Source organism: Aplidium turbinatum, chromosome 3, assembly GCF_918807975.1.
Source record: "Aplidium turbinatum chromosome 3, kaAplTurb1.1, whole genome shotgun sequence".
In the NCBI taxonomy this organism is placed as follows: domain Eukaryota; kingdom Metazoa; phylum Chordata; class Ascidiacea; order Aplousobranchia; family Polyclinidae; genus Aplidium; species Aplidium turbinatum.
In genome coordinates, this window is record NC_137474.1 from 18,612,633 (window position 1) to 18,632,012 (window position 19,380).

General features: G+C 37.5%; 1 protein-coding gene across 2 annotated transcripts; it reads right to left on the reverse strand.

Annotated features, from left to right (window-relative positions):
- Positions 1–987: 987 nt before the first annotated feature.
- LOC145767175 (small ribosomal subunit protein uS14-like) lies at positions 988–18,848 on the reverse strand. 2 transcript variants are annotated; one of them, XR_014288742.1, is made up of 7 exons: positions 18,692–18,848; positions 8,490–8,589; positions 5,979–6,063; positions 5,669–5,718; positions 4,951–4,986; positions 1,815–1,853; positions 988–1,470 (listed from the first exon to the last, which is right to left on the reverse strand). XR_014288742.1 is itself a non-coding variant. In XM_082578948.1 (3 exons), the coding sequence occupies exons 1-3, from the start codon at positions 18,751–18,753 to the stop codon at positions 6,408–6,410; spliced, it is 171 nt and encodes a 56-aa protein (XP_082435074.1). In that variant the 5' UTR covers positions 18,754–18,848; the 3' UTR covers positions 6,334–6,407. The 2 variants fall into 2 exon arrangements, 1 of the variants encoding a protein (XP_082435074.1); XM_082578948.1 differs by lacking the exons at positions 988–1,470; positions 1,815–1,853; positions 4,951–4,986; positions 5,669–5,718; positions 5,979–6,063 and adding an exon at positions 6,334–6,416.
- Between the last annotated feature and the right edge of the window lie 532 nt (positions 18,849–19,380).

The following is a 19,380-nucleotide window of genomic DNA, read 5'->3' on the forward strand; positions in this document are numbered from 1 at the left end:
GTTGCGACCGTGCCATAGCCTCCGACTTTATACACGTTATAACGTCCAGTTTTGTCGCTTCTACCTTTCTGCGATGTTAATCATGTATTATATTTTTGTTGTGATGGTCAGAAATAAAAACAAACTGAAGGTTTATCCTTTCACCACTTCAATTTTACGATGTTGCCGAACTGCACTGGCAACTAGGGCAGCCAGCTTTTGGTCTCATCATCTTAAGATGCGAAGACCTTCCACACCGTAAGGGAACGTTCAAATATTACGTAACGCTTTTTTCCCGAATTTTTGACCCCCCCCTCCCCCAGGTAACGCCAACGTAACGCTTTTTTCAATCCCCCCTCCCCCATGTAACGCTTTTTCACTACGAATTCAGCACAAAAAACTACCATTTCGTACTCGAAAGCGTTACGTAACGTTTTGCTTGAACCCCCTCCCCCCCGATGTGACGCTAACGTAACGCTTTGCATAAACCCCCCTCCCCCTCGAAGGCGTTACGTAATATTTGAACGTTCCCTAAGATGGTTCGAATATGGTACAATCGTTGATGATCGACCTATGTGTTCCTCAGCACCACATGAACAAGAGACCATTTTTCATTGGTGCATGGTTGAGCGGAAAAGCCTTATGCCCATACGAAGACGACGGAAGGGTCTTACGTCTGTCTAACAAGAAAAAAATAACAGTTTATCCCACACAACTGATGACGTCATAAGAAAAAAGTTGCTAAGTGACTTCATTACCGACTGATCGCTAGTAAGAAATTTTCTTGTCGATCCCATTCGATGAGAAGTTGGTCACCCCTGCACAATTGGCAACCCGACGTGGCATCTATTTTTTTTACGTACCGTACTAATCAATTGTCATGTGATTTTTTTCCAGCTAAACCAAACCAGTTCGTGAGCTTCCTTTGATCAATGAAAAGGTGACTACTAACTGCATAAATGAGGAAAACCTCAGAGCACTATCCAGAAGTAGAACATTCAGCCAGAGCACATGGAAGCAGCGAAGAACATTTTATTGACCAAGCACAACTCAAGCTGCGTGACTGTGTAAGGGCAAGCATAAGGTCTTGGCATTATCGATCTTCATTGCATACGAGGTAGTGATGTTTGGGACTGCACAAACATAGTCTACAAGTTTATATGGGAAACATTATACTATTGATTTTAGACGCTGGACGTTTTATCACAGCCTAAACTGGAAAGGCTTGAAATAGCTTGTCGATATAGTCAGAAAAAAATATCGCCGGTCATGGGGTGGAAGAGATAAACTTAATTATGAAAAGGTTTGAACGAACAAAATGAAAAAATTTTACTCGAACTTGTGTGCGCTGAAAGAGTGCAACAAAAGTGTATGATCACGACATGACTTTACGCTCGCTCTAAACACAATCGTCTCCTCTTTTAATAGTTTAGTCAACATAATCCGATGAATGCCATCACGTCATCATTTGCCGACAACCGGTGAATGTTCCTAAAACAAAAAGGTTTAAATTAGTTTAGATTCTGAAATTACTGTTGACTACTGAACTATGTGCAACACAATAACAATGATATCGTCATATTGTACCGAGACCGTGATTCAAGTCTTCGCTCAACATAAAATTCCGTTCAAAGCTCACTTATGATTGTAACACAAACTAGTTAATGACAGCTTACCAAGACGATAATCACCGTCACATAACAACATCTATTCTGAAGGTCAGCGAGCAGCAGTCAGAAACAGCCAAAAGTATCTATTATTACATCTGATGGTAATTCCATAGTTTCATCATTCTGCTTTTGTGATTATCAGCAAGTTTAACAATCACTACATACCAATTAGTGGTGCGGTGGTGTTTCGTTGCAATTGATCAGCTGCATACAACAAAGACGAAAGTTACTACAATAGAACTTGCCTTAACAGATGTGACTATAGCGAAGTTTTCACATTGCCGAATATTTTTGTTTGACTTTTAACCTTAGACGACAGGTACAATGTACAATTGTACATGCTTGAACAAAAAACATGTTAAGACACTTTTCCAATGAGAACATATGACAAAAGTTGGTTTAGCAATTACCGGATTACAAGCTACGGAGTGAAGCTAATAATTAATTGATTGAATGCAACAACTGCATGATCTCTTCATAGAGCAGCAGTCAGAAACAGCCAATAGTATCTATCATTGTATCTGATGGTAATTCCAGTTTCATCATTCTGCTTTTGTGATGTAGTTGCCATTATTCGAAATAATGCATTGGGTGTTTTGATGTTGTGACATCATAACTTATTATAATTGACTACTAGTTATGTTGCCAATGTTCAAACCAATCGGGTCAAAAATTTTTACCACCTACAAACAGTCACCCAACCTGCCGGTCTCCGCAAAATACGCTTATGCGGACAACCTGGCAATTTTCCACTCAACAAATTCGTGGGAAAATCTAGAAGACACCTTGAGCCAGGACATGAAAACTCTCTCAGCATATATATCTCCAGAACTGGAGACTAAAACTCAGCGAAACCAAAACTGTGGCAGCAGCTTTCCACCTCCACAATCGGGAAACTGATCGTGAGCTACACGTCCAGAACAACGGAAAATCTCTGTCATTCTGCCCCAAACCAAGATATCTTGGGGTGACACTGGACAGATCGCTCACATACCGCCACCATTTGGTGTCATTGCGCAAGAAACTCACATCCCGCGCTGCGCTACTCCAGCGCCTGGCAGGTTCTAGCTGGGAGGCGAGGGCTGACACTTCGCGTATAACAGTCTTAGCTCTTGTCTACTCTTCAGCAGAGTACTGTGCACCTGTGTGGTGCGTCCTACACCATTGGACAATCTCCCCATTCTCGCTGGCATCCAACCTGCTGAGCTTCGTCGCGAAGAAGCCACTCTGTCACTCGGTCGACGGGCACTGGCGCCTAACCACCTTCTTCACAAGATCTCTGATCTCCCAAACGAGCACCCCCGTCGACTGCAATCAAGACACCCATTCGTGCCAGCCGCTCAACTTCTGATCAACGAAGCTGATGTACAAGACATCTCCGCGGCTGCTTGGGCGGATCATAAATGGAGTTTTGCATGGAAGTCAAGCGTCACCAGACTCTATTCGTTCATGCCCAATGCCGACACACGCCCCATCAGCCTACCACTACCAAGACAGGCATATGATACTTTAAAGTTTTAGGTACCCCCAAAACTTTTCCGCATTTGTTTTTTGGACCATTTTCAATTAACCATATCTTTTGCTCCAAAGGGTATATAAAGTTGATGTTTGATAAAATGGTTCACTTGTAAGTTTGTAAATATATTACATGATTGCATTGTCAAAATGCAATTAATTTGCAGTATAGTGGAGTAATCAAGCCTCAAAGTAGGTCTTTTTTTTCACCAAAAACAAATTTTATGTTATATTTGGAAGTCTAACTTTTTTGTGAAAAGTAGGATGGTTATTATATTATCATGAATAATTTTTCCCTACCAGACAACAACTTCACCAAGTTTTGATAAGTAACAAAGTCACAATGCATCAAAATATGCACCCAAAGCAAAGAAGCCAGAATAACGCCATCTTGTGGTATAAAAACACCTCCGTAAAATATGTTAACAAAACAATCTTTTTTATCTGTTGATGAACATTACCTAAGGATCAACAATCAGGGAATTTGAGTACACTGCAAGGATGTGTCAATATACGTCATTTTCAGACCAAACTCAACCACAAGGCAAAAGTTTACTATAAATTGGTAAACATGAACTTGGCTGAAATGGAAGAACCCTAGCAATTAAACATATTTGTGATGAATTGAATATTTGACACATCCTTGCAGTGTACTCATATTCCTTGATTCTTCATCCATCGGTCATGTTCTTCAACAGATATAAACACTGTTTTGTCAACACTTTTTTACGGGGTGTTTTTACACCACAAGATGGCGTTATTTTGCTTTGGGTGCATATTTTGATGCATCGTAACTTTCCAATAAATGTAGTTTTACTTATCTAACTTGGTGAAGGTGTTATCTGGTAGGGAATGAACATTCATGATAAATATAATAACCGTCCTACTTTTCACAAAAAAGCTACAGACTCCCCATGTATGGCATAAAATTTGTTTTTGGTGAAAAAAAGACCTACTTTGAGGCTTGATTACTCCACTATACTGCAAATTAATTGCATTTTGACAATGCAATCATGTAATATATTTACAAACTTACAAGTGAACCATTTTATCAAACATAAACTTTATATCATATAACCTTTGGAGCAAAAGATATGGTTAATTGAAAATGGTCCAAAAAAAATTCGGAAAAGTTTTGGGGATACCTAAAACTTTAAAGTATCATATTTCCAAAACTATAATAGATATTGAGCTAAAATTTGTAATGCTTGGCTATATCATGCCAAATAACATATTGACCTAGTTTGAGCAAAATCGAAGTGGGTCTTTCCGATTTTTGAAAACTGGGAACTTTCTGATTTTTAGGACGTTTGGCTTGGAATGACCCAAATACCCTAAAAAACGCATTTTTTGAATTATTGCAAAAACTAATGCATTTAGAAAAAAAGTTCCTTTTATGACACATAGAAACATAGATATTCATATTCTGCATCATTTGACACAAAAACTGACTTTCTACTATGAGTAGTTAGCAAGTTAGAGGATTTTTTACTAAATTTGACCTTTCATCACCTTTATTGGGGGGTAGGTGGCTGGGTTTTGGGGTCTACCAAAAAAAATTGTGTAAATATTATCTTTTAAAGGTTTGCCAGGTTTTCAGAACCCCACCATGTTGAAATTGCAAAAAACAATCATTTTCAAACCACCCTAGTGATAAAGAAAATCTGACTTCAGATTTGAGCGGCCGAAATTCACATAAGATTCCCTTGTATTTTCATGTTCTGTATATATTTTTTTATTGTAGATGTAGACCAGTACTATCAGCTAAGTGACAAAGAATACATACCAATTAGTGGTGGGATGGTGCTTCGTTTCAATTAAGCTGTAAATTAAACAATAAAATTACTAATTGTGTAGACTTTGTACTTTCCTGCATTTTCAATCAACTTTATTGAGCAGTGGACTTTTGAACAAGCTTGCACGGAAGACATGTCAACATGACATTTTCCCAATGAGAACATATTACAAAAGTTGGTTCAGCAATTGTCGGATTGCAAGCTATGGAGTGAAGCTAATAAAATCGAGTAAATGCAACAAGTACAGTACATGATTGACCCCTTCACTGAGCAGCAGTCAGAAACAGCCAATAGTATCTATCATTACATCTGACGGTAATTCCATAGTTTCATCATTCTGCTGTGTGCATTGATTGAAATACAAAAAGCGATACCGGTACTGGACGATTTTCATGAGATTTGAAAACTTCAAGAAAATAACTTAGCAGCTATGATTTTAGACCACAAAGATATAATTTATAATGTAACAACTAGACAATGCTGGACAATTAAAAAAAATCTCACAAAGGTTACATTGACATTCATAACTCCATAAAGATTCAAGTCTTTAAATACAAAATGTCACCTCCAGTGAGTCAACAATGTTTTTATTAAGTAAACCTTAGTTAAAATATTTACTACCTGAAAACTAAAAATATGACCTGCCACCCAAAAAAATGAAGCATGCAACCATATTCCATATTTTAATCATAATTGAATAACACTGACCTTGCTGGAAAATTCACATGTAAAATCAGATGTATATAGATGTTTTCCATCTAGAAATAAATATATACTATTCTAATTCTGGCTTGGGCTAGCTTGTATCTCAGGGCTTTGAGTATAAGCCATAGGTAGCAATCAGAAACAGCCATAGTCTTCAGTCATGAAAAGATCTGTTGGTAATTCCATAGTTTCATCATTCTGCTACTCGTCAAATACTAAAGCACCACCACAGTTTTAAGCCAAAATTAAATTGATCTTGTTTGATCATGGTAGATACCACATGAGCTTAATGTCAACAGTTTGACAAACTTACCATGAAAAGGCCACTTTATCCACTGATCAGAGCATTCCTACCTTCACCACAACTTTAACTTGGACCAGAAAGAAATGTAATCAGTCTGCAAAAATAAAACGGTAAATTGTGCAAAGCTGTTAAAATAAACTAACAAAAACATCACTTACTTCTAGTTCTTGCTGGTTCTCACAAATCATTTAACGGCCTCACAACATTGGACGTTGATTGCTCTGCAAGTCTGTATTTATGACAATTCTGTCCTAATTGACTACCTGCCTACGCCCTACAGGAATGAACGTTTGCATTGTTTTTCCAAAAACAGCAACATCACCGTAACTAAATCCTTAGGTAACAGCATAAAAGAAAACAAGAGTCTTTCTTCAGTGCTGGTTTATTAATAAAGCACAATTATTACAATGTCCTCCAGCTTCCTTTTTATCTCCTTGTTTAATCCAGCTGCAAAACCAAACAAAGGGCGATTAGCAAGTAAATATCAAGCTTGTAAACAGAAGTTTAAAATATTGGTAGCAACTTGTATGGACACCGGTACTTTTAACACTGGTGTAGCGGTCCAGAAATGACCAGGGTTGCCAAGTATTATATAACTTTTCTTCAGAAAAAAAAGAAACATTTAATTCCTCAAAAAATTAGTGATAATTCAAGGCATCGATTAATTTTAACTGAAAAATAACGCATCAGTTTGAGAGCAACAAATTACTTTTGTTCATTTTCAAAATTTTCTTTTTGTATCCTTTGCCGACAGACATGACAGCATTTGTCACTTCTGGACTGCCACTTTGCTGTAGCAGTCTAAAAGTTAACTACTATTGTAAGGGGGTATGCTGTTTTGAAATTACTTCGGGAAAACTTGCAAATAAATAGAATAATATGCATTGAAACTTTTACAAAGAGTCTATTTTTACACACTTAATGCCATGGTTACAATCAGGTGTTGCCAGAGTTAGAGAAGTTAAGAGTTAATGTAAGGGTTAGAGTTAGAAATAACGTTACAGTTTTGATCTTTGCTAAGACTGAAAATTTTTTCCAAAATACATGTTTTTCTTTTGAACAGCCTCAAACTTTGCTCAAATTGGGGCAGAATTTCTCATCTGGCAACACCATTGAGGCTATTATTACACTATATAGTGTAAATATAGCCACAGCCAAACTTTTATTGCATAATACAGTATATAAATAGGCCAGAATAAACTACAAATTAGGGCTCATAAAGTCCTTGGCAATACGGAGAAAATTAAAGATTTACAGACATATTTTTGTCAAAGGACTTCTTAAGAATTTTAACAAGATATGTTTTTGTTTATAGCACAAGTTGCTACGTTCATCTGATGAAATTAAAAGTAAAATTAACAACAAACAAGATGGTTTATTGCTTCACTGACGTTTCGCGCACCATGACCATGCGCATCCTCAGAGCGAATAACATACAAAATAAAATTTCACCAGGTTATATACTGCAGTGCGATTGAAGGCAAGAAAAAATAAAACACGCAATATTTTAATAATTGGCCAATGATGTGTGAGCAGTTACTTTCCACGTTAAATTACGTAAAAACTTCCAACAATAGACATAAAAATTCGAAGCGGTGACGTTGGAAGTTTTTACGTAATTTCACGTCATTGGCCAATTTTTAAAATAGTGTGTTTTATTTTTTCTTGCCTTCAATCGCACTGCAGTATATAACCTGGTGAAATTTTATTTTGCATGTTATTCGCTCTGAGGATGCGCATTGTCATGGTGCGCGAAACGTCAGTGAAGCAATAAACCATCTTGTTTGTTGTTAATTATACTATCAATTTCATCAGATGAACGTAGCAACTTGTGCTAGAAACAATAATTGTCCTGATGAACACCCAAACTTTTCAGTATTCAAGATACGTTTTGATATTTTGTCAGTAAAAACTTTATCTTCGCACATGATCAGCAACTTCAATCGAATTTAGCTTTTTAACTTTGCTTTCAACCGCTGGTCTGATTTTCATCAAATTTGCACCATTCATCATCATCATCATAATCCATCGTCGGTTTGTTCCCCACTAGTGGGGGTGGCCGATTGTTTCCGCGCAGCAATTGTTCTAATCCCTTCTCTCCATTTCACCCTGTCCCTTGCATCTTCCTCCTTCAGTCCGACTTTTTTAAAATCATCCTTCACTTGTTGTTTCCACGTTCTTCTTGGACGACCGCGTTTCCTCTTCCCATCCACCTTTAGATCTAGTGCCTTCCTAAGAAAACTTCCTTCCTCCCTCCTTATCACATGTCCATACCATCTTACTCCATTTGCCCTTGCCAGTTGGTCTATGGTCTCTCTCATCTCTAGCATATCCAACAATTCTTCAGTCCTTTTTTCCCTTCGCGCACCATGGGAAAAAATTCTTCTTAGAAAAGTGAGAAGCATGTTTTAAGTCAATAAAAATATCAGGTGGTGCTAAAATTTGAAAATTTTGTTTGTATTATAATGAAATGACCCAGACATGTGACGTAGTTAATTGTTATGATCCAATACTTCTCACCTTTTGAAATCCAATGTCTTTAGCAAACTCTCTAAAACACTGCCTGGAGATGTTTAAACCATATTTGCGGATAAGTCCATGTCGATTTCCTGTAATTCGGCTAAAACAAAAATAAACTTGTATAAAAAACAAGGCTGTGACTATATTTACACTATATAGTGTAATAATAGCCTCAATAGTGTTGCCAGATAAGGAATGCTGCCTTAATTTGAAAAAAGTTTAAAGTTGTTGAAAACAAAAACTGGCATTAAATTGTAATTGTTTTTAGTCCCGGTCAAAGATGAAAACCCTAATCTTATTCCTAACTCTAATTAGGGTTGTAAAGGGGTGGAAAGTTTCCGGGAATTTTCATTTGGCATTTATTATGTTTACAACATTTGTTAAATATTTCATCAATTAGAAAAAAATATCAAAAACCTATCTTAAGCATTACCAAGGTCAGCAATAGGCTTGCAAATAAAAGAGTGGAAAAACTTGTCAGGCCCGTTTCCATGGCAATCGGGCCCGATTTCACAAATTCGGTCTAACTCTGGCTACAAATGTCGTGAAAAGCTAAAATTAGTGTCAACACTCGGAATAGCCAAGTTTATATATCACTTCAAGAGGAACTATGGGTCTAAACCTTTTATTTTTTGAGATAATAGCCAAAATGTGATATTTCCATGGTTTATCACTATTTTAAGGTGGGATGGCGCAACGGATAAGGTGTTGGCTTTCCGATCATGCAAACCTGGTTCGACTCCCGGCTTCAGCTGGTTGTTGAAAACACCGTTCACCTCTACCCAGGGTGTAATAAATTGGGTGGGCGTAGTTGCTGAAGTAAAGGCGGCCGAAAGAAAGGAACTGGCCACCCTACTCTCCTTAGTGCCGAAGGCTTAGTACAATGAGAACCTTATCTTCTCATACCCGACACTTGAATCAAGTATGGAACCCCCCTTTACCTTTTTATTTGCAATTTCTGCCTTGTATGACCAGACAAATAGCAACATATTTTTATTTAACATTTATTTTACTTAACGAAAACATTTTTGCACCAACACTTCAAAAAATGGCATAACCAAAAGAATGTCAATCAAGGTAATAAGCATGATTGATATACTGTATATCCTTGCAATTTGTGATCTATGTCTTGATCATCATGCAGCATTTTCTTAACCAAGACGTCTTTCATACACCCAATTAATCTTTCACAACAAGTATTGTTGTTGCAGAAAGCCAACCAATCGGCTTTAATTCCTTTGGTTAGACAAAGTGAAGTTGCAGACGAAGCATTCAGGTATGCAGCAAGTGGTCGGTTTGACCACAGTAGTCTTGGTGACAAGGTTACGAGCAGCCAAACGAGTTATATCCATGTCTGCTTCTAAAACTCCAAGTGCAGCTGTTTTTGGATTTAGCCAAGTAGCAGCATGGTCAATGAAACAGTTATTTGCAGGTGATGATGCTGTTGATGCTTTCATGAAATCCCTGATGTTCAACACCACTTTTGGTCCTTGAATGGCGCTTGGATTGAAATGTATTTCAAAAAATGATGGGGCATAGACATCCAAGTGCTATAAACTGGACAATGTTGTTCAATGAGATTTGTTGCTCAGCATTTAAGTCTTGAATGCCAAACAGCTTGATTCTTAAATAGCCATTTGCAGATGTTAGCCATCTAGCATGGCCAATAGTTTCCTGAGGATAGAAAAGATATTTCTTCATGTTGCATTTGCCTGTTGCTTTTTCTGGAACACTTCGAAATGTAGCACATGCAAGCACCAATAGACATGCCTGATCATCTCGAATCATGTTGTCTCTTGTAGTCTGATTAAGAGTGTAGTCAAGAATATGTGACAAATAATCCCTTGCCTTTGTTGTTGGAGTGACATCACATCTATAAAGCATAATATTAGCTAAAATGCTATTCAAATAATGAACCATTTAATAATAATAATTATAATATTGAGAAAATACTTCCCCTTCTTTGAACACTGCTAGAACAGCAAATCTTTCTTTACTGAGCACCTTTTTGCCGTTAATTGCAATTTGAAAAGATGCATTTTTCAGCTTGTCCGCTCCTTTTTCAGTAGCTTCACGACACCACTTCTTCTTTTTTCGAGCTAAAGATCGATTTTTGAGTGGCTTTTTCTTCATACTCCAATTCCATGCTGGACTTGCTTGTGTCACCACCTCCTAATCCATTTGATGATTCTTCCGACAGTGACAGCTAGTCATCATCAGATGAAAAAGATGCCTCTAGACTTTGCCCTGCAGTATGACGATTGCGAAGAATTTGGGTGTTTCTTGATGAAACCTGCATATCAACTTCCCCTATTCTCATCTTTCGAATGGTTTGCTGATCCAAGAGAAATTTTAGTTCTCTTGGATTTATTCTGCTTTCCATCGGGCAAGAACAAAGAACTTTAGATTTCCAAGGATCAGCACATGGAATTGCCGATTCTTCAATAGTGCTGTCGAAGGGAAACACACATTTACATGATGATATGTCGAACAGCATTTCACAATCCTGTTCAAATAGTTTAAGCTTGTCTAAATATGATTGGGCCATGGCCTTTTTTGTCTTGATCTTTACATTTTTGAAAGCAGATAGAATCTTGACCCATTTTTCGACCGTTTGTGACACATGTTTGGGTCACGGCCCATAGTTTAAGAACTACTGTTTTACAGCCACCAAACTAACTTGTTGAAAGCAAAAATTTAATGCATTGTTTAACAAACTCGGTCACATCCTCTTATGACGAACGGAAACTTACCCAGAGAAATTCTCAAATTCACTTTTAAATTCTCAAATTTTCAAAGTCACTTTAGATCAAAATTGAGTTTAAAAAAAAGACGCTTCCGGGTAGTATCGAACTCATTCCCTAAGGAACACCAGTCCGAAAACTATCGTATGTGCCACGGACTCAGTTGAATAAAATTGCTGAATTTATAAGTTATAGCCTATAGGCACTTTTTTCTTCTCTCATCTTTTGCTTTGAAAGAGAAAAAGAATAAAGAATACGTCATGACCGATCAAATAGTGTTTCAGATTAAAAGACCGGAGCCAGTCGAATAGCCACCTTCATACAAATTAATAAATGATACGAATCAACAATATCACAACCTGCAACTGATGAAAATTTTCTGCTAACGATACTGTGAAATAAAACTAGTTTAGTATAGTGGATAGAACTTGCTGATCAAGCAACTCTTAAAAATAATCAGGCGTTGTCAATTATTGCTGGGCATTGTAGGAATTTCCAAGAATCAGCATACGTTTTCAAAAGTTGTTGGACCATAATCTTAACTTAAGTTTTCAATCGTAAATAAAAGGCAGTGGCTATTTGACCGGCGCCGGTCTTTGAATCTGAAACACTATTTGACCCGTCATGACGTCACTATACAGTCACTTTTTTTCTTTTTCTCTTTCAAAGCAAAAGACGAGAAGCGCGTATATAACTTCTAAATCCGACCATTTTATTCAACTCGTTACGTGGCGCTTGCGACACGTCGCCGGCTCCTATTCGAGAAGGACTGAGTTCGATACTACCCGGAATCGTTCCTTTATTTTTTTTAACTAAATTTTGACCCGAAGTGCATTTTTGTAGTCAATTTTTAATTTGAGTTGTCTACAGTCCAATTTTTTATGTCTTTTCAAATGTGAGTAATAAAGTTAGAGTTTTTTTAATTTGCTGGAATTTAAGAATTTCTCTGGGTAATTTTCCGTTTGTGGCCGTGCTAACTATAGCCTACTACAAATTTTTCATTCAGGCACGTTTTTAAACCTTTCAAGGTTTTGCCACCTTTTCCCGTTCATTAACGTGCTGGTATGTCTATATCGATTTTTGTAGTTAGTATCTTTTTCGTCCCGGACGCGTTAATGACGAAAAATAAAATGATTGATTGATGTGAGGATGTGACCGTGTTTGCCGAACGAAGCATTACATTTTTGCTCTTAACAAGTTAGTTATATACAATGCTTCTTTTAAAAAAATGGTAATGGTATGTAAATGTAATGCAATTCAAATTAAAAATTGACTACAAAAATGCACTACGGGTCAAAATTTAGTTAAAAAAAAAGGCAGTGGCTATTTGACCGGCGCCGGTCTTTGAATCTGAAACACTATTTGACCGGTCATGACGTCACTATACAGTCACTTTTTTCTTTTTCTCTTTCAAAGCAAAGGACGAGAAGCGTATATAAGTTCTAAATCCAACCATCTCATTCAACTCGTTACGTGGCGCGTGCGATACTTCGCCGCCTCCGACTCTAGAGGGACTGAGTTCGATACTTCGCGGAAGCGTTCTTTTTTTTTATTTATTTTTTTTTAACTAAATTTTGACACAAAGTGCATTTTTGTAGTCAGTTTTTAATTATTTTTTATGTCTTTTCAAATGTGAGTAATAAAGTTAGAGTTTTTTTAATTTGCTGGAATTTGAGAATTTCTCTGGGTAATTTTCCGATTGTGGCCGTGCTAACTACTGATACGGTATATAGCCTACATAATTCTTCAATTCAGGCACGTTTTAAACTTTTCAAGGTTTTGCCACCTTTTCCCGTTCATTAACGTGCTGGTAGGTCTATATCGATTTTTGTAGAGTATGATATCTTTTTCGTCCCAGACGCGTTAATGACGAAAAATAAAAGGCAGTGGCTATTTGACCGGCGCCGGTCTTTGAATCTGAAACACTATTTGACCGTCATTACGTCATTGTCCAGTCACTTTTTTTCTTTTTCTCTTTCAAAGCAAAAGATGAGAAGCGCGCATATAAGTTCTGAATCCAACCATTTTATTCAACTCGTTATGTGGCGCGTGTGGTACGTCGCCGCTTCCTATTCTAGAGGGATTGAGTTCGATACTACCCAGAAGCGTTCTTTTTTTTTAACTAAATTTTGACCCAAAGTGCATTTTGTTGAGAGCAAAATTGTATTGCTTCGTTCGGCAAACACGGTCACATCAATCAATCATTTTATTTTTCGTCATTAACGCGTCCGGGACGAAAAAGATACTAACTACAAAAATCGATACATATAGACCTCCCAGCACGTTAATGAACGGGAAGACGTGGCAAAACTTTGAAAAGTTTAAAACGTGCCTGAATTGAAAAATTATGTAGGCTATATACCGTATCAGTAGGCTGGCCCCTTTTTGGGTGATTTTGGAAAATGATTAGGCCTGGGTGTTAAATTTTTGTTTTGACCTAAAAAAATGAGATTCCCAAAATTTTTTTGGATTTGAACTATGTCTAGACCCTGCCCCGGGCCCCGGTCCGTCTCGCCAGTTGACGAAATTTAAAACAGCCGTAACTTTTACAATATTCATGTTAATAATGTCATGTAAGTACTCATTTTCATTGGTTTTTCATGGAGAACAAGAATCTAAAGGTTTTTGATACATATGGCATGATTTAGAAATCTTGCTTTTTTGTAATTATTTGAAAAATTACTGTTATTATGCTTATTAGCCTCATTTTGCATAGCAATGTCTGAAGCAACTGCCTTTGTGTTTACTGTATTTATTTTCTTGATTTCAGCATAGTATTGTAAGGTTTGTCAAATTTTTAATATGGATGAGAGAAAAAGAAGAAAAATTGCAAAAGATCCGCTTGATATTGGTACGTACCAACCCATGAGTCAGTCAATGCTTCCGCTTAAGCTAGATGTCCTAAGGCATTATCTGTATCTGCGAAATATTAAGTACACAAATAATGTAGGACAAACTGTGCTCTACAATGAAGTTTATGACTGCATTTGTAAAATCTACACAGCTGCATCCATTCCAGTAACAAAAAGTAAGACCAGAATAATAGCCGAAATGCAAGAACTAGAAAAAATGAGGAAGGAAGTTAACAAAAGAAAGAATCCCAAACGAATTCTTGACTTTACAGATCATCTAAGTTTGATTTTCTCTGTTCTTAAAAGTACAACTAATGTACCAATACCAGAGAGAGAATTTTACAATGACCAGTGCACTGACAGGAAAATGATGAATTCCTTCTCTGTTGACAAACAACAAACTGCTAAATATCAGCGTAAACTCAGAAATCAACTCCAGCTGACCAGTCTTCAACTGGAACCATCAACGTTGGAATGCCACGAAGAGAGCAGCTCTTGTCAAGGAAGCGGATCTGAAAAGAGCAGTGCAAGTAGCTCCGAACTATGGGAAGAAGAAACTTGTCAGGAACACCAGTCAGCTTCTAGCTCTTCATACTTCACACAATCACTGCAAAATACAGCTGTTGTTGCAGCGCAGATCAACGTTGGTGAAGAGCAGGTAGCCAAAATTTTAACTGCTTATAACCAAGACATTGGTTACCAAGCAGTGGTAACGAGAAAGAAAGTTTGTGGTCAGAGGGAAAAAGCACGAAGACAAAAGACAAGTGAAATGAGACAAAATGCTGTATATGGTATGTTTGGTATGGTGATAAGCTAGTTTTTAACTTTGTGAATGAGATTTTGAGCTATGGTAACAAAATTAACAGCTATTTAACACTCCATATATCAAACAGGTCTTTATTACGACGGGCGCCTGGATGCTAAAACGGTTGTGAAAGAGAGCACATTGCCTTCATCATCATCAACACAAAAAGAAGCCCACTACTCTGTTGTTTCACAGCCTGACGAAACTTATCTGGGATTTTGCAGCCCTGAAAATGGAACTGGTATGTAATGCATATGATTTTATATTATCTGTTGAACTAAAGGAGCTGGATAGCCATATAAAGCATAACTAGTACACATGATACAAAGTGAACTAAAATAGCCTATGAAAGACTGCTTCTGTTCTTGGATGGATATTTCTAACAATGACATTTTCTCAACAGGTAAATGTGTAGCTGATAGCATCTTGGACTACTTGGAATCATTGGAGGTTGATCCTGGAGATATCTGTGTGTTAGGCTGTGACGGAACAAGCTGCAACACTGGGTGGAAAGGGGGTTCAATGGCATACATTGAACAAAGGCTGGCAAGACCGTGTCAACGAGTAGTATGCATGTTGCATCATTGTGAACTGCCACTACGCAAACTGTTTGAAAAACTTGATGGTTCAACAACAGGCCCAAGTAGCTTTTCTGGACCAATTGGTCAGCTGGCAGCAACAGATGTATGGCAACAGCCTTGCCAGAAGTTTGATCCTCTCAAGCTTGCAGAATTTCCGTTGCTAAGCAAAGAAGTCGAAAATAGTTTGTCAACAGATGCAAAATATCTTTATCAAATGTGCATGATGGTGAATGATGGAAATATTTCTGGGGCACTGCTGAAGAAAAAAATTGGTCCGGTATCACATGCACGATGGTTAACTTTAGCATCTCGCTTGCTCAGGATGTATGTTTCCATTACACCTGAATCTCCATCCTATCCTGCTGTGAAAAAGCTGGCAACATATATTGTTGGTGTATACTGGAAGCTGCACATCAACATAAAACATAGAAGATCAATTCAACAAGGTCCCTTACTTTTATACCAAGAAATAGCAACCCAGAGAGATTTACTTTTCGATGTTGGTGATCTCAATGTTGTGCAAACTTGTGTTCAGAATAACTGCTACTTTGCTCACCCTGAAAACCTTCTACTTGGAATGCTGGGGGATGACAATAAAGCTATTCGTTCAGAAGCTGTGAAGATCATCCTAAAAATCCGACGAACCAAATCACAAGGTAAACTTCGAGAATTCTACCTTCCAAAATTAAATTTTGATGCCACATGTTATACCAAAATGATAACAATGGCATGTGATGGAAGAGCTGCACCAACATACCTGACAAAAAACAAAGGATACCAGCAAATACATGAGCCGCCACTCCTGCAACACTGTGACATCAAGCAGTGTATTAACTTCCCTGTTCAGTTCAATTACCCTAATCATACACAGTCAGTTGAGCGAGCAGTTAAGCTAACTACAGAGTCAACAAGCCGCATCACTGGCAAAGGCCGACAAGTTGGAGAAGCACTATGCAAGCTTTCTGGCAGAAGCAAGAAGTGGAATGGTCCACACTACCGTGTAACCAGAAAGGCTGCATTGCGAGAATAACAAGGGTTCATTGATACCAGATTATGGTTGTCATGATGTGTGCTTTTACATGCAACCCAACTGTATGGTTACTATAATGTAATGTGTATTTTCAAGTGCCATTCAGTGTATAGTTGTTATTGTGTACCGTTTGTTGGTCCTCCATTGCAGTGAAAATTGCATGGTTGCAATAATCTGTGGTCTTCATGCACCACGCAAGTTACAAACCTTATTGTTGTACTTCTTGCTACATCTTAGTGCTTGAGAATACACAGCAAAATTTCATTAAAAAAAGTGATTGTGAAATACAAGCATGTGATAAACCTGTACTATTCAAGGACAAACTGGAAGTAGCACAACATGTAGACTGTAGTGTAGTATGCAATACCTGCAACGATATGCCAACGTATTACTTGTACACTAAAAAACTAAACTTCCAAAATTAAGCCAAACTTATCAAAAACCTGTACATACATGTTCTCCATAAAAAACCAATGAAAATGAGTACTTACATGACCTAGTTAACATGAATATTGTAAAAGTTACGGCTGTTTTAAATTTTGTCAACTGGCGAGACGGACCGGGGCCAGGGTCTAAACATGGTTCAACTTCAAAAAAAATTTGGGAATCTCATTTTTTTGGGTCAAAGCAAAAATTTAACACCCAGGCCTAATCATTTTCCAAAATCACCCCAAAAGGGGCCAGCCTACCGTATCAGTAGTTAGCACGGCCACAATCGGAAAATTACCCAGAGAAATTCTCAAATTCCAGCAAATTAAAAAAACTCTAACTTTATTACTCACATTTGAAAAGACATAAAAAATAATTAAAAACTGACTAAAAAATGCACTTCGTGTCAAAATTTAGTTAAAAAAAAATAAATAAAAAAAAGAACGCTTTCGGGTAGTATCGAACTCAGTCCCTCTAGAGTCGGAGGCGGCGACGTATCGCATGCGCCACGTTACGAGTTGAGTGAGATGGTCGGATTTAGAACTTATATGCGCTCTCGTCTTTTGCTTTGAAAGAGAAAAAGAAAAAAGTGAGTGTATAGTGACGTCATGACCGGTCAAATAGTGTTTCAGATTCAAAGACCGGCGCCGGTCAAATAGCCACTGCCAAAATAAAATGATTGATTGATGTGACCGTGTTTGCCGAACGAAGCAATAGGCTACATTTTTGCTCTCAACAAGTCAGTTATATACAATGCTTCTTTTAAAAAAATGGTAATGGTATGTAAATGTAATGCAACTCAAATTAAAAATTGACTACAAAAATGCACTTTGGGTCAAAATTTAGTTAAAAAAAAAGAACGCTTCTGGGTAGTATCGAACTCAGTCCCTCTAGATTAGGAAGCGGCGACGTACCACACGCACCACGTAACCAGTTGAATAAAATGGTTGGATTCAGAACTTATATGCGCGCTTCTCATCTTTTGCTTTGAAAGAGAAAAAGAAAAAAAGTGACTGGACAATGACGTAATGACGGTCAAATAGTGTTTCAGATTCAAAGACCGGCGCCGGTCAAATAGCCACTGCCAAAAAAAAATTAAATAAAAAAAAGGAACGCTTCCGGGTAGTATCGAACTCAGTCCCTCTCGAATAGGAGCCGGCGACGTGTCGCAAGCGCCACGTAACGAGTTGAATAAAATTGTCGGATTTAGAAGTTATATACGCGCTTCTCGTCTTTTGCTTTGAAAAAGAAAAAAAGTGACTGTATAATGACGTCATGACGGTCAAATAGTGTTTCAGATTCAAAGACCGGCGCCGGTCAAATAGCCACTGCCTAAATAAAACTGTAAATCTGCAAAACTGGTCAAATTAGAACTGGCAACTCTGACAATGCTTGATAATTGGGTATTTCAAGGTACCGAAAATAAATTGGTGGTATTGTTGTGTGTATTGAAATAATAATAGCACATTTGCTGATGGCTGTTTTATTGCCAAAACGTGCCCAAACACTATTTTCATTCTTGCAGAAGAATTCTGTGCGATGTACCTTATAAAACAACCCGTAAACAAAGCGTTTACAGCAACAACACACGGACCCTGATAAAAGCACTTCCCATCAATCATCAAATAATTTTCATTTGCAAGTGGACAAATTAAGTCATGGTCGCAATTAGCACAGGGACATTACTTGCATTTTTCTAAACCACAAAGTTTTACAGAGGTGCATAAAAAGTTATTTTTAAATTTGATCAAAACAGCTTACCAACATCGTGATCCACGGCCATATTTTCTCGGGTGGGAATGCCAAATGCTTTGATGGGGCATTTTCAACTTTCGGATTAACCTACGACGGGCACGAATTCAGTTTAGAAAAGAAACATGTAGGTGCAGAGCCTTGTGGGTAAAAATATTTACGCCACTAACGGCGATAAAGATACTACTCCAAATATTATTTATTTTCTTACACATGAGATCAAGTTTTTCAGTGTCATGAAAAGCATGGTTCACATTAGGATTTAAAAAATTCTGCAAAAAAACATGTTGTTTTATCTCCGAAAGTTGGCGTAGAGTTTTTATTTAGCTTTTGTTTAATAAAATTCAAAGTAGATAAGCAAAAAGTACTTTTTCTCTGTCATCTTGCTTTCCAAAAATGTCAAAAACAGAGATCATCTTGAGCCTGATGAAGGTAGGCCTACTGTACAATTAACAATATCAATTCATTTCAGTTCAGTTTGCATTTATTTTTGACCATTCCAATGAAAACCAATATTTCCTTGATTGATATGTAGCCTACCGTACCAAAATAGCAAAGGTCTACAGAAAAGAAGGAGAAATGACAAAAACAAAGGAAGGGCGGGAAATGTAAACTGAAGTGACCTGCGAACCACTCCCCTTTAACCAGGGCTGGATTTCAGCCGGAACGGTCCGGAACGCCGCTCCGGAAGCTCGATC

Bases quoted from the DNA above. Each gene is read 5' to 3' on its own strand.
- LOC145767175 (XM_082578948.1), bottom strand. From the start codon at position 18,753: ATGCCCCATCAAAGCATTTGGCATTCCCACCCGAGAAAATATGGCCGT. The intron at 8,590-18,691 runs GTAAGCTGTTTT...TTTTTGTTTTAG, and splicing joins GGCCGTGGATCACGATGTTG to CCGAATTACAGGAAATCGAC.